Source organism: Lissotriton helveticus, chromosome 1_2, assembly GCF_964261635.1.
Source record: "Lissotriton helveticus chromosome 1_2, aLisHel1.1, whole genome shotgun sequence".
Taxonomy (NCBI): Eukaryota; Metazoa; Chordata; class Amphibia; order Caudata; family Salamandridae; genus Lissotriton; species Lissotriton helveticus.
The window spans coordinates 114,830,924-114,846,252 of NC_136058.1; the positions used below are offsets into that span (position 1 = coordinate 114,830,924).

The window sequence follows — 15,329 nt, forward strand, 5'->3', positions numbered from 1 at the left end:
GTTGTTGGGTCTTGTGGTGGCCAAGAGGGATGTGGCCCGTGCCTGGAAGGATCCCACAGCTCCCCTGTTTGGTGTGTGGAAGAAGGGGCTGGACCATTCTATGGGCCTGGAACGCCCGATATTTGAGGCCAGGGGTTGCCCCAGGAAACACTACAAAATTTGGAAGAGGTGGGCTGAGTACAGGGGGCTCTGGCTGGAGCCGCCAGCAAGTGATGAACCGGGGGAAAGACATCTGGACATTGAACCCGAGGAATAAAAACGGAATCCGGCCCCCGTGGGTGAGCACGGTCCAGTCTCCCCTCGTTTCGGTGGAGAGTAACTATTCGGCGTCTTCTCAGCACTCTCGAGCCCACCCACGGGGGCCGGATTCCGTTTTTATTCCTCTCGGCTGGTATGAGAGGCGTAGCTGTTTGAAGGCCCAGTGACCTTCGCAGTGGCATTGAAAAATTGGTTTGCCCTGAGGAAATTGCCTGATAAAGACCAAGGCAATAAACATGTCGGCTGGTAGTAAGGTGTGAATCGATAGAGAGTATCCACACCTTCCTTTTTATAAGTGTTTTGTGTACTGTTTGCAACAAAAAGGAACATTAGTAAAGTTTTTCGTCCTGGTTGCTCAGTGGTTATATGTTAAGTGTTAAATGTTGTAAGTGTTGTACATATAATTTTTGTTCACTGCACCATTCACTGTCATTTCTTTGGGTTTAGGACACGTTTCCGTTTGGGCTTGATGGCACCAATGATGATAATAGGGCCATCCTGGTGAGTACCTACCAGGGGTCCCATTGGTGGTGCGTCCGTGAGGTGCCATCCTGCCTTTCTCACCTTTTCCTGTTGTCAGTCTAGGTGAATGTGGGCTGTATGTTGGTGCAAATGGTTGTTAATCAGAGGTGGGCTATTTTAATAATGGCAGCAGACTGAGACATCCCCTACTTTCATTTTCTGCAAAAGGAGAGGTGTGTTATAATTGTGATACAACCAGTGATGTCTACAGATCAGTAAATAAAAACTGCCTTGAAAACTAGGGCAATTTGTGTTTGGCTATTCATAGAGTGGAGGGCGCCCAGTTTTCTTCTTTTCCCTCTAAACTCCTTTTCTGTTTACACACTCGTAGAATCACAACAAAAAATAACAAAAATAATAAAGGTAATGCAGTACCACTCATGGGTTCCTTTTCAGGCAAGGACACTTCAAAAATACATAGTCTGTAAATGGCCGCAGGAACAATTGTATTTCTACAGTCACAAATAGAAAGGGAACTACGCCAGGTAGTAATTCCCTCCAGAATAATGAGAGCGTTGTTTAAATTCACAGCGCACGTTCTAAGGACTGTCCATCCAGTAATTAGGAGCAGTGATGCCTTGCATGTGAAATTGTAGCAACAGTGTTGGAGGAATATGTGGTGATCAAAATCTTATTCATCAAAGCAATCACCGGTTGTATAAACAAAGCAAGGCCACTGAAAAGAATTGTAAAGAACGCGTCTAATTTCCCAGACGCGTTCTCAGTCAATGTCTTTTCTCGCTCGCACATGCAAGTTAAACGCGGAACTGCGCGTTTAAAAGCAAAGTGGCTTTTTTTCTAAAATACACGTTTTCTGACACAAGCGGAGGAGGCGAGCCCGCTCTCTATCCGCAAAAGTACCTGATGGACTAATCCCAGGAGAGATCCCAAAGTATCCAGAAAAATCGATAATACGATCAGGAATACGGCTCCAAAATCTTCAAGCTGAATTCCGGCGGGGAACACCATCCGCCATTCCGATAGTAACAGGTTGATTGACAAGCACCTTTCCATTGAGAAGGAGGTGCTTTTGTAAGATCCGCCCAGAGTCTCCACGTATCTTGCCCCTTGGCATGCTGGTAGCTGTAGTCTTTCTGCTGCTCCCCATCGTACCATGACGGTATGGCAAACAGTGGAGTCTGTAAGGATAGTCCGGTTTCCGCTGCCTTGAACACGATATCGCTACAGGAGAGGATCCATTGCTCTTTCACAATTCATGCTCAGTGAGCAGCAATATGCTCACATCTATATTAAAACCTTGTTGACCAAAATGAAATGGGCAGACTAGAGAGGATTTTCCAAGGGGTGCGTATCCTCATTAAAATATATTTTTTGTGTATTATCGTGGGTATGCTGGAGAGTTTACCCAGCTTTAGAGACATTGGCTTGGATGTGGAAAAGATGTTGTTGGATTTGTATAGGGTTTATTGGAAGGCTTTGAGATAATATGGTGAATAATGATCCTTCCCATCCATGGTCCAAGTGTTATATAGTGACTTCAGGGCATATAGCTTTATAAATTTAATATTTTACGAAAATAATTATTTGACAGGAAATCCATCTATCCTTTTAATTTTTGCTTCAATAATTTGGGTGTAAATGTGACATTCATGATATATGGGGAGGAGGCACTGGTGTAGATTTGTATGTAGCTGTATTGATCTATCCTTGCTGAGGGACATCTGAGTGCTGAACTTTGTTGGAGATCCCAGTGATACGAGTCAGATCATTCACAGTCAGGTTGGTAACAAAAGTACTTCTGTATGCAGAGGTAATACTCGTTGAAGAGATTTGCTGTTAGTTTTTAAAAAGACTCCAGGTTGCCAGTTTTTTGGATGTGCATTTCGAATCCCTCTGGTACTTCACTACAAAAGTCTGGATTTCAATCGAGCTTTGAGAGAATTAAGATGTTCCCTATTTTGCTCAAAGGAAGATACTAATTTCATAGGAAGTGATTGAAAACCTGCCTTTTTCAATTTCACTCAGGATACTGATAATCGAAATGCAGTATTCTGTTGTCTAGAGTGGCCATCATAATTGTTCGTTTTTGCTATATATTTTTATAAGTTTAAGTTTAAGTTTAAGTTTAAAATTATTTATAGAGCGCACGTCTACCAACGGTTTCTTGGCGCTAATGCTAACATGGTCCAGGGCTAGAAAGCAAGGGGGGGTGATGGCGTGTTACTCAAGGAACTTCTTGAACAAGAAGGTCTTGAGATGTTTTCGAAATTGGGGGTACAGAGTGATGGAGCGGAGTTCGAGGGGAAGGGAATTCCAGAGGATCGGGGCAAGAGTGGCAAATTTTGAGCCTCCCCACTTCTTTCTCCGGTAGCGTGGGACAGTGAGGAGGGACTGGGAGGACGAGCGGAGTTCCCTGGTGGGAACGTAGGGAGTGATCTTAGAAGAGATAAATGCAGGTGCCATGTCCTGGCGTGCCAAGAAGGTGATAGAGGCGAGCTTAAATTGCACCCTGGCCAGCACAGGGAGCCAATGTAGCGTTTTTAGAAGAGGGGTAGAGTGGTGAAATTTTGGAAGTTTGAAGGCCAGGCGGGCCGCCTGGTTCTGTATCAGTTGTAGGCGGCGCAAGCTATATGCGGGGATGCCAGCATATAGGGCGTTGCCGTAGTCCAGGCGGGATACTACCATGGCCAAAATAATAAGTTTGAGAGCGGAAAAAGTAAAGAAACGGGACACCCTGCGTATAGTGCGCAGTGCAAGAAAAGAAGAAGACACCACAGAGCTAACCTGGGAGTGAAGGGTGAGTTGAGAGTTGAGTTTTATGCCCAGGGTTTTAACAGAGGAAGAGGGTACAGGAGAAGGGCCAAGGGAGGGGGGCCAGAAGAGGGGGGACCAGGGGCTGGATGAACCACCCGTCAACACCAGTTCGGTCTTGTCGGGGTTGAGTTTGAGGTGATTGTGGTTCATCCAGTCCCTGATGTGGAGCATAACAGATTGAAAGTTTAAGATAGAGGAGGGAGAAGAGGATAGATTGAAAACCAGCTGGAGGTCGTCCGCGTAATTAAAAACGGCGACCTCCATCTGTTGAAGAGAAAAGATAAGCGGGGCAACGTACAGATTGAATAAGAGGGGGGAAAGGGAAGAACCTTGGGGGACCCCGCATTGAACTTTCCGGACGTCCGCTGTAAAGTCGCCCAGGCGGACGGCCTGGGTGCGGTCCCTCAGGAAGGAGGAAAGCCAGACCAGAGCGGTACCCCCGATCCCCGCCACCTTGATACGGGACAGCAGAATGGTATGATCCACAGTATCAAAGGCGGCAGAGAGGTCGAGGAGCACTAGGGCCTGGCGCTGGTTGGTATCCATACCCTCCCTGAGGTTGTCCAGGACCGAGATGACAACGGACTCCGTAGAGTGTGCGGGGCGGAAGCCGGCCTGGCGGGGGGCAAGAGCCCCATGCCTCTCCACGAAGGAGCTCAGGGCGCCGGTGACGTGGCGCTCGAGGACCTTAGCCAAAAATGGCAAGAGGGAGATGGGGCGGAAGTTGGCGGGGACGGTGGGGTCTGCCCCGGGTTTTTTTAGGATAGGCACGATAACCGCAGACTTCAAGGGGTTTGGGACTATGCCTTGGGCAAGGGAACTATTGAGGAGGTGAAGGGGGGGGTCAGGGCAAGTGGAAAATATATGCCGGAGGATGTGAGCAGGGCAGGGGTCAAGCGGAGAGCCAGATTTGACCAAGGAAACTAAAGAGATCAGAGATTCCTTAGTAATGAGGGGGAGGGTGATGAGCTCACCCTTGGGAGGGGGGCATTGGGGATCCATGAAGGAGGGGGAAGGGGGAGGGATGTTGGCTTTGATGATCGCAATTTTGTGAATAAAGTAGTTATTGAGGGAGTGACAGAGGTCTTCGGACGGAACAGGATTGAGGGTTGTTCTATCCGAGAATGCTAGGTTGTGAATGATCGTAAATATCTCTTTGGATTGGTTATCCGCGGCGAGGACTTTGGAGGAGAAGTAAGATGTTTTAGCCTCCAAGATGTCTTTTTTATATTGGGCGAGAACGGTGGTATACTCCAGCTTTAAAATGGGGCAATAATTTCTCCTCCATGCCCGCTCCGCGCGGCGTACTTTAAGTTTGGTGGCCTTAAGCTCTACGTTAAACCACCGGTTGGCATCCTTCTCGCGCTTGGAGGTGATAAGTTTGAGCGGGGCGACGGAGTCGCAGCCAGAGGAGAGCCAATGGTCGATGGCCTTGAACTGGGAGAGAGTGGAAAGACCCTGCAAGGAGGGAAGGGAGGAGGTGAGAAGGGAGGAGAGATTTTCCGGATTGACTCGGCCCCAAGATCGAACCCAGGTGTTTTTGGGGCGGGGGGGCTTAGCTGGGGGGTGGGTAGGAAGGGAAAATGAGATCAGGTAATGATCAGACCATGAGCAGGGCGAGATGGAGAGAGAATCCACAGGGCAATTCAGGGACCAGATCTGGTCGAGCGTGTGACCTTTGATATGAGTGGGGGAGTGAACGAAAGATGTAAAGTTAAGAGATTGGAGAGTGTCAGAAAACTCCTTAGAGGACGAACATTCAGCAGGGTCAGAGGGCCAGAAGTTGAAGTCGCCCAGAAGTAGGATAGCAGAGTTATTGACTGTAATCGTGGCTAAAACGTCCAAGAAATCAGAGAGAAACTGTATGGGGGATTGAGGGGGACGGTAGGTGAGGAAGCAGGTCAGAGGGGGAGAGGTGGAAGTGGTGCGAATCACCAGATATTCGGAGGTCGCAATACCGGGCAGGGATAGAATTTGAAAGGGGAGATCGGCACGTGTGATGACTGCCACGCCACCCCCAGCTCTGCCGGTAGGGCGGTCGGCCCTAAGGGCATAGTAAGTGGCCGGTAAGATGGATAATAGGGCGGGGAGGGAGTCATCGCAGAACCAGGTCTCCGTTAGGAAGAGGAGGTCTGGGGCATGAGTATCCAGCAGGACCGAGAGCTCATGCGCGTGCGCGACCGCAGACCGGGTGTTGAGATAACACGCCGTGAGGGCTTTAGGGGTAGCAGGGGGAACAATACTGCAAGGTATAGAGTCAAAAGGCGTGGCTACCCGGATTGTTATAAATGGGTGTTGATTTGCAGTGTTTGGTGCTGAAAAGACATGTCCTAGTCATAAAAGTCTATGTGCAGCAAACTGTAATCTTACCACCTGTCCTCAAGCTCTCAAGAGTTTGTAACTAGAAGTAGCCAATTGAATAATCCTTTAGTGTTTATAATGTACACATTTTTCTTCCTACCACTGTCAAACATTCTCAGAAAAAGAGATCTGCCCCTCTGTCTATATACTGAAGTTCAGTAGTAGAGAATTTTCATTAGATGTTCTCCACCTCTGAAGAACAATTAAAGCCAGTATATTAACTCATGTCTATTCAATCTTCAGGGAACTACTGTGCTGACAAATATGGCATCGGTTTTGTACGATAAGAATGAGTGGAAAACCCCTGACATCTTTAACCCGGAACATTTCCTGGAAAATGGCGAATTTAAGAAGCGTGATGCTTTTCTGCCTTTCTTGATTGGTAAGATGGAAATCATTAGTTTATGTGGTGAGTGGTAAAACATTGTGTACTATTCTGTGTTTTTCATGCATCTGTATGTCTCAGGGGGCATCTGGAATGATGAGAGAGAATGATGTAATACAATTTTGGTGTGTTGTCTGGAGTGCAAGCGGGGAGAGATTTGGAGTTAGAGGGAGGATGAAGCCCTTGCAGGACATAATTGCTTTTTCTGAAACCTAAACAAAAACAAATCTCCTACCTTAGTAGTTCCAGACTATACTGTCTTCTAACTACAACACATGCCTTCACAATATAATGTAGATACATTATTGTTGCCAAAACATCTATCACGAAGTGTCAAATAATTAATTACAGTGCGATACAAGCGAAGTGAACTGTGTATAAGCAGTCACCAGTAGGACCTAATGTTCCATGTGTTAACATCGTGTCCCAAAACACCTTTTGCAAAAATAACTTTTGCAAAACATAATTTACATTAACATAATTTTTCTATTTTAATAAATTGCGACCTATTTTAACCTCTTTTTTTTAACTCTTTTGCTGCAAAGCCTTTCACTGCTAAAAGGCAACGCCCCTCCTTTTTTGCTATTTGGGGTACTTCATGCCTACGCCTTCATAACTTTTCCACATAAGGTATTTACCCAAAATTTGTGTACTTTTTCCAGCAATAATGGGATGCTAAAAGGTACCCAGGGTTTTTGTATATATTTTGATGGAGCTGCATAAGAAAGCATATTTTCTTTCTAAAAATGTAATAAACAAAAGGTTTGGTCTACTAGCATCACCATCTAACCATCTTTCCAGAGCAAATACAGTTGCATGAAAAAACACTTTTATTTACCACAGTTTTTGCATTTTTTCTGAAAGGTAGTTCATTTTTCTGAATTTTTGTGATTTCAACATACTTGGAATTTGTGGTGGAAACAGGTGCAAACCCCATGGGTGAGCCTGGAAAGCTCTACATTTCGGAAATGTAGGCAACATTCTGAATTTAGCAAGGGTTAATATATGTAGATGTCTCATGGATTTCTCAAAGATTGAAATATAAAAATAAGGAAAATTGATAAGGAAAAAAACACCTATTTGGGACAACATTTTCATCTGTATCTTTTGTCACAATGGCTGATTTACAAAATCAGTACACTGTTACGTCGGACTGACCTTTCTGTTCGTGGTGATATAAAAGGTCTGTAGATTCTCTAAAAACATGTGATACCCAGAGTCAACGGAGCTGTGCCTAAGAGTGATTTTATATTGTGTACCGACTACATAGCAATTTTATGATGAAATGTAAACAATGAAAAATGGGTATGAAGGACACAAATGTATTTCTGCACCATATACAAAATATTGAGTTTAGAAACAGTGAATATTTGTGCAGGGCCTTTTGCAGAGCTCCTTCTTTCTTGCACACTGGCTTACATCTGAAAGAGAAATCCAATTAATAATAACAAATGTTCTACTATTGTGCATTCCTACAACTCACGTGATAGAAACAGCACCCCACTTGTGTCGCAGGGCTTAGTGCCGATGACACAAAACACCCCAAAGCGCAACCTAAAAACATCATATTTCACCCAGGAAAGTCAATGTTTTTGTTTGATTACAATTTAGGTAGCTGCTGATTTTGGGCCCTGACTCATCCGCTACCGAGGGAAACCTACTAATCCCAGACATTTCTGAAAACTAAACACCTGGGGGAGTCCAAGGTGGAGTGACTTCTTCGATTATCACAAAGATTTCTTACAGAGAAAAAAAATGACGCTATACGTAGCAATTCTAATATTACCGTAAATAAAACCCACTGAATTCCACTAGTTATATGTAGATTACATAAGTATACATACACAGCTTTCAGGCACTGCTTATGACATCACATATTATGAAACTAATGATAGCTGAAAACTACGGTGATGCAAGTTATATTTGGGTTGTTTACATATAACTTTTGATTTTCAGTGGGTTTTATGGGTTTAAAACATTTTTGATTATTAGAAGACCTATATTTATCCCCCTGCAAACGTTTTTTGCTGTGAATTTCAAAGGTTTTTTAATGCAAGTTAAAATCTTACCACGTTACTTACTTATAACTCCACTTTAACCTTTGTTTTTTTCAGTGAATACATATATATACAAACATGTTAATTAAAAAAAAATAGTTTACAGAACTAATTAACCCTGGGCATGGGACTATGCTACGCTCGCAGAGCGTGCGTAGTTTGTGCTACTATGTGCTACGCGAATTGTTCGTAGCACAGTGCAAAAACGCGTAGCGTAGCAGGCATTTTTTCGCTTCCTCGCGGTCCTCAACGTCAAGTTGGTGACCGCCAGCGAGCAAAATCAACATCCCGGCGAGACTTTTTCCTCGTTCGCGATCAGCAACATCAAGTTGCCGATCTCGAGCGTGGAAAATAAACCTCCCGGCGAGATTCTCAATGCGGGGATGTCAGGTTTCTCATTGCGAGTGGTCGCATATACTCTGGACCGCTTGTGATGAGAAACTACCAGTCCGAGTTGAGAAAGCTGCGGCTCGGGTACAAATCAACTCGAGCGGCAGAAAACTACCACTTGCACTGTGCAAGATGTCGTTTGCAATGATTGCACAGTGCGGACAAGCATCCGGCACTGTGCAATCAGTGCGAACAGCATTTTCCCTTCCACACTACACCGTTCGCTTAGCTTGCGTAGTGTGAAGTGCACTTCGCGTAGCGACGCCTAGCGACGCTTAGCGCTACTACGCAAACTACGCCCAGAGTTAGAACTAATTACAATTAGACAACATTTTGCTTTTTGTCAAAAAATGCTCTATTAAACTTACATAAGATGTTAAGGGATAGCAAAGTTATTGTAAAATATGTTTTTTTAAATTAGGTTATCACCTGCTACATCCTAGGCCTGGACTATTTGACACTTCCATGGTAGTGTCCTTCATGAATAATTAGTTGGTGAAATAACACACGTTTCTTGAGTACCTGACTGTGTCTCCTCTCCTACTCCATGCAAACCCTCTCCTCCTGAACTGTCCAAAAAGCTAATACATTGGGAGGAGGGTCAAGGCTGGATGGGATTACTGAAATCATGAACACTTGGGTCGCTGGCATATACCTTTGTGTTATTTTTTCCATTATGACTGTTCAGCTCACAAAGATTTAATGAACATATGCATTTCATAACAGTAATAGGGAATGGGACTGTGAATAATTATATATGAAACTATATGGCAAGCAATGCATGTGGTGATTATAGAAGCAGAATTATTGTCGAATATATAAACACAGTTGAATAAAGCTGCCATCTCCTTAGCCACTACTTTTATCTTTCGCTCAGTTGTATTTTGTCTGCTTATTTTTAGGAAACCGTGTCTGTCTTGGAGAACAGTTGGCAAAAATGGAGCTCTTCCTCTACTTCACCACTCTTCTCCAAAGGTTCAGCTTTAAGGCACCCAAGGATGTCCAATTAATTGTTTCTAAATTCACAGTTGGACTCACACTATCTCCACTTCCTTACAAGATTTGTGCTATTCCTCGCTACTAAAGGCATTGAAATGAATCTATTCAATCATTTATTTTTTATTTTTTATGATATTGCACCTTGGATCTCAGTGAAGATTTCCGGAGTTCAACTGGATTGTTGTCTTGATAGCAGAGGTTTACTCATCAATGTAAAGAGGTTAAAAAGTTTGTAAAATTAAAATTGTCCTATCAGAATATTTATAACCAGAACAATGCAAATAGAAAACAATATATGTTACCCGATTAGCCCGTTACATTTTAGTATAATAAAATCCAAATAATATGTATTTAGACCAAATAATTTATATGCTTTTGTAACAGCTGAGAAAATTGAAAAAAATATATTTTAGGAATATTCCACATAGTAAATCTTTGATACAAATACAAATATCTCTCAATTTTGAAACCATTGCTTGGTAAACATCCTTTACAACGCAACTTTTACCACGCAGTGCCTTTACGACGCAACTTTTACAACGCAAACCATTACAACGCATTGCGCTGGGGGCGCTCTAGGATAGGGAATAGGTTTAATGTACTATCCAACACCTTCCCTACTATCCACGGGGACTGGAGTTGGAATAGTAAATTAAACTATTCACTATCCAGCGCCCAAAAGCACTATGCGTTGTAAAGGCATGCGTTGTAAAACTTGCGATGTAAAGGTAGGCGTTGTAAAAGTATGGGTTGTAACGTCATACATCCCCATTGCTTCACCCTGCTGATCATAAAATCAATCAAATTACCTTTGAAGTGTTTCTGATAATCTTAATCCTTGCTCGCTTAACTGCGCAATTGTCTGGTACCTCCTCTAACTGGTAAAGAACAGGCATTGTTCTTAAAAAAGGGCTATCACTTTAAAAAATGTCAGTAGGTGACTTATAGTGCTGTATTGGTGTATGTGTGTATACATATTAGCGAGCTAAAAATATAGGGCTTCATTATGATGGCGGTCGGACTTTGGTCCGACCGGCATCGTTTTGGAAATGGGAGTGCCCGACTGCCTGTGGGCGGTTCCGCCATTGACATAGGATGCGACCGCCTTCAAGGCAGTCGCAATCTGTATGTTTTGTATTGGGCGAGTGCTGTGGGCTGCTGCACACGCTGCAGTACAGAGGATACACTCTGTACATAGCCCTGCTCTATGTGGCAGGCACCATGCGGTGCCTACCACAGAGTTTAGGATTTTGAAAAGATTTTGTGACAATAGCACCAAAAAGAGCCACTCACGACTATTTGGGCATGCGAGATCAGGAGAAAAGCACAAGTTCAGGTGGACCACAATGGGGCAAGAGTTGGATAGAGGGACCAGGTTAGTCCCGCTGAAAAGTTACCTTCTCAGTCCAGCGCAAATACTCCAGTTCATGGTGGAGGAGCAGAGGAGTGTCGCTGAGGGTTGCCAATGCAACACAAAGAGCAGGCTGGGTGGTGCACATGGTTGTTGCTATAGTGCAAAGATCCTGTTATCATTGCGAGCAGTCAGGCTGGAGGTTCACGGTGGCGTTCACTGCCAGCGATTGATGCTGCAGCGCGAAGAGTCTGCCAACAGAATTTGCTGGGTCGTGCAAGTAACAAGGATTCAACACTAACAGGCCCGTTTGCAGTCGTAAATAGCCCTAAAACTTCAGTTCGTCCTCTGTGACATGACATTAATGGTCCAGGACCTGAGAGGCATCACTTGGGGATCAGGCGGGTGCTCCGGCTGGACCTGGCTGATGGTGCAGATAAATGGGAGCTTGTTATGTCTCTGTGGCATGGCAATAGTTCAGCAAGTCAGCAGTCCAGCAGAGTGGCAGTCCTTTCAGCAACACAGTATTCCTTCCTGGCAGTTTCCACCGATGTGTACTGAAGAGTTGGGGTCTGAGGTCCAACATTTATACCTGGTGCTTCTAGAAGTTTCCACGCCGCAGGTCTCAGGCATTCCCTTCCTTCCTGTCGTGGCCCCAGCTTGTCTCCATCAAGGATTTAGTGAGTGTGGGGCACTGTGAGATTGCTTGCTGTAGAGGTAATCCAGGGAACCTTTATCCTATTGGTTATGGAAGGTCAGGAGTCGTACCACCCACAAACTAGTGCCAAGCATAAGTGTAGCATCCCAAGAGACAGTCTTCAGAACACAACTGGACCAGTGGAAAAACAGAAGAAGGACTGCACCTGCTTTTTGAAACCTGTGAGGAGACCTAAAGAGCTGGTCCCTTTCCAACTTGTACCCAAGACAAAGAAGTGTACTTCAAGATTAAGTTGGCTAACCTCCTGGGTTAGGTGTGTTAGGAGGATCGCAAGATGCTGTAAAAGGGCTTTTCAATGAAGAGCCCAGCTAGCCAGTTCCAACCTAACAGGCCCTAGACCTTGATGGTGGCCTCTGCTGTAGTGAATCTTGTCCAACAACAGTTCCTGAGGTCATAGAAATCTTGGCTGTGCCTAACATCCCTGGGACTTGGAAATGTTTTGGACTTGAAGACCTGCAAAGGACTGGGACAAACTTGCCAAACTGATCCACACAAAGTGCTGTGCTGCCAGACTGAAGAAGCAGGTTTATCCCACTTAGAGCCCCTCCACAGAAGTAAATTCAATTCAGCTGGGCCTCGCTGAGAAGGTACTGGGCTTCGTGGAGCCCACTTTGAATATAATCTACAGCCTTGCCCCGCTGGACAATTTCACTCTCCGAAAACTAAACTAAGAGCCTAAAGTATCATTATTTCAAATAGCGATTACCTGATTGCGATTCTCTGCTAATCGCAATTAGGAAATTGCTATTTGAATGTATGAACCTCCATGATGAGTTTCATTTAGCATTTCCTAGTGGGTGGCAATTGACCTACCACATAAATATTAATGAGGTAGGTCAATTTGCGACCCATTAGTAATCTCTAAAATCACAGGGATGGTAGTCTGCTGGGGTTTTAAATAAAGCAATCATTTGTTTTTAAAAATGCAGCCCGTTTTCCTTAAAGAAAAACGGCTGCACTTAAAAAAGAAAAACTAAAAGTTTTCTTTTAATTTTTCAAGATCCTTGTAACCACTGCCTGCTCTTAAAAAAAACATTTTTATGAACATTCACAAAGGGGAACTTCCCATTTGCAAATGAGTTACCACCTTATTGAAGCAGGTGGTAAAATGCAAATGTTTGCAACAGAATTTCTGTCTCAAAATATTCTTACATAGCACTACGATTCGGAATTAGGAAGGGACGACCTAAACACACCCCTTCCAAATACCCAATCAGTATGTATTTGCAATTTCAAATTGCGATTCAGTAACATGTTACCGAATCACAAATTGGAAATCTTACATACCTAAATGCATTTTACCTCTCGCCAACGGCCTGATTCAGCTGTTTGGGAACAGAAAAATGTGTGATATATGTGGCCTTAAGTACAAATGGAGAAATCTTTACCGGACAAAGGTGCAAAAGTAGGCATCTGGTGTGAGTAATTTCCTATGTGTGAAGTTCAAATTCTCTTGTTCTGAGCTTTTCCTGATGTAATGATGTGATACATGTTACTTAGTCCTACCTTCATTCCTCTTAAACAGTGGCTGCTGGTGACATTGGAAAGTGGCGGGGCGTAGAAGTTCGCGATGAGTGCCCGTTGGTGAGTGAGTGTAAAAAAGATTGGGTAAATGGTGCATTTTTAAGCAAATTTGAGAAAACAAGAGGGTTAATAAAGCAATTGCAAACGTGTAGCTATGGCATAAAAAAAGATTTCTTATGATAATAACGTAGGTAACTGCTTATTCAGTACAACCACAGAATTTCAAAACAGACATTGAGGAAACAATGCTGAGTACCTCCCAATTTTTTTTTATTCATTGATATAACTTGACAAATGAAATCTACTGAGGAAATATAAGTTACTGTGATTTGTTGGACTGGACATATGAGACAGCAAGGAATAAACATTAAAAGGCAGTAGGGCACTGTAGTATTGGTGGTATGTAGAATTCAGTGTTGTTTCACATGTAGAGCCTTTAGATTAGAATAATTTGTTACATTCCATGTTTCAAATATAAATGTTAGGCCATAGAATGATATACTCATTCTTGTCCTGTACCTGGAGCTGTTACATTATTGCTGATGGGGTGGTAAATAAGGGGTTACTTCTGGATAACTACTGTCTTCATCCTTTAACGAAGTTACTACAGTATTTTGGCCAAGATTTGGGTATATCAACTCCTGAACCCACGTATCTGAAGGAGTCCCTTTTACCGGTTTACCTTCAAGGAACTTTATGGAATGCTGCCCTCTGGAAATGAGTTCTACCTCTATGTGGGAGGAGCGTTTTCAAGATTTTCTTTTTTTTGTGACCAGAAATGTTTTCGATATATTCCTGTAGACCTGGCTGGTGGGTCAGGGATGAGAGAAACGCTAGGTTGTTGAGGTAATGCTGGTTTTATTGGGATTACACGTTTTGTGTTTAACATTAAAGTCCTCCTGGTTCTGAATGTCAGTCTTTCCCTGGCAAACTGACTCCGATCCGTTTTGGCGTTCTGTTGGTTTGCTGTTTGGTTTTCGGTGTGCGGTTCTGCTCTGCGAGGTCTGGTCTGTACGTCGACGTCCCAGGCTCCGGTTTCCCATGTAAAAGAAGACCAACAGAGAGGGGGCCGTTAGTTCTATTGTCGTCTGGGGGTGTGCACCTCGGGGCCGGGTTTAGTGAGACTGGGGATCACCGGTGACAACGTGCATCTAGCGGTAGTCGGTGTGGTGAGTCGTGGTTACAGACAGTGAGGGAATAAACGCGGGGTAAGGGAACGAGAGGAAGGGAAAGACGAGGGAGAACGATAATGGGGCTATGTACACTTTTTACACACGCTTGCTTCCCACCCAAGCCGCCATACGTTGCCGTACCTGGGTGTGACGGGGTGGGTCCGGGGAGGCCTGGCTTACCTGTCTCCCCTCTCTTTGAACAGCATGCCGGCGCCTGGAGGAACGCGGAGGACACAGACGGTCCGTACCCCGAGGAGGCTGGAGAGTCCTGCTACTTTAATTGGGCGGAGCTGGACAGGGAATACGTCGCTGAACACGCCCCCTATGTGCAGGTAAAAGCCGCCCATGACTCCGCACAGGTGTGTTACACACCCGGAGGTGAAGAAGGAGAGACGGACGGTTGGCGTGGAGAGGACGAAGGCGAGAGGAGTACGAAGGTGGAGGAGAGCCGAGACCTGAGGAGCGAGGGAGACAGAGGAGCGGAGTGGAGCCGGGAAACGAAGGAACATCGGAGGCCAGAGGCAGAGGCAAGAGCGGGAGAACGGCGAAGAAGCGAGGAGGCGGTCCCAGACGAGGAGAGTGAAAAAAGCACGGAGAGTCGACAGCGGAAGGGAGAAACCGACAAGCCAGGAGGCCACCAGGAAGGCGCTTCGCCCAGCCACACTTCATCGAGGGAAGTGTGGCTACCGGAGGTACGTTCACGGCTTCCAGGCTGGGTGGGCTTTAAGTGGATTAGACCACGAAAGTAGTTTGGCACTCACACCCTAATGCACTACCCCTCCCTCACCTACCATCACCGTAGTCCATAGAAGGAGTT

General features: G+C 44.7%; 1 protein-coding gene across 2 annotated transcripts in view; it reads left to right on the plus strand.

The window, feature by feature from the left end:
* Window positions 1-10,097, plus strand: part of LOC144798754 (cytochrome P450 2J2-like) — a 404,320-nt gene extending 394,223 nt beyond the window's left edge. The window contains exons 8-9 of one of the 2 annotated variants that reach the window (XM_078669779.1): window positions 6,160-6,298; window positions 9,651-10,097. In XM_078669779.1, coding sequence (XP_078525905.1) covers window positions 6,160-6,298; window positions 9,651-9,832 — 321 coding nt within the window. In that variant the 3' untranslated portion in view covers window positions 9,833-10,097. The remainder of the gene's footprint in view (window positions 1-6,159; window positions 6,299-9,650) is intronic. The other variant, XM_078669787.1, reaches the window with a different exon arrangement.
* Window positions 10,098-15,329: the final 5,232 nt, after the last annotated feature.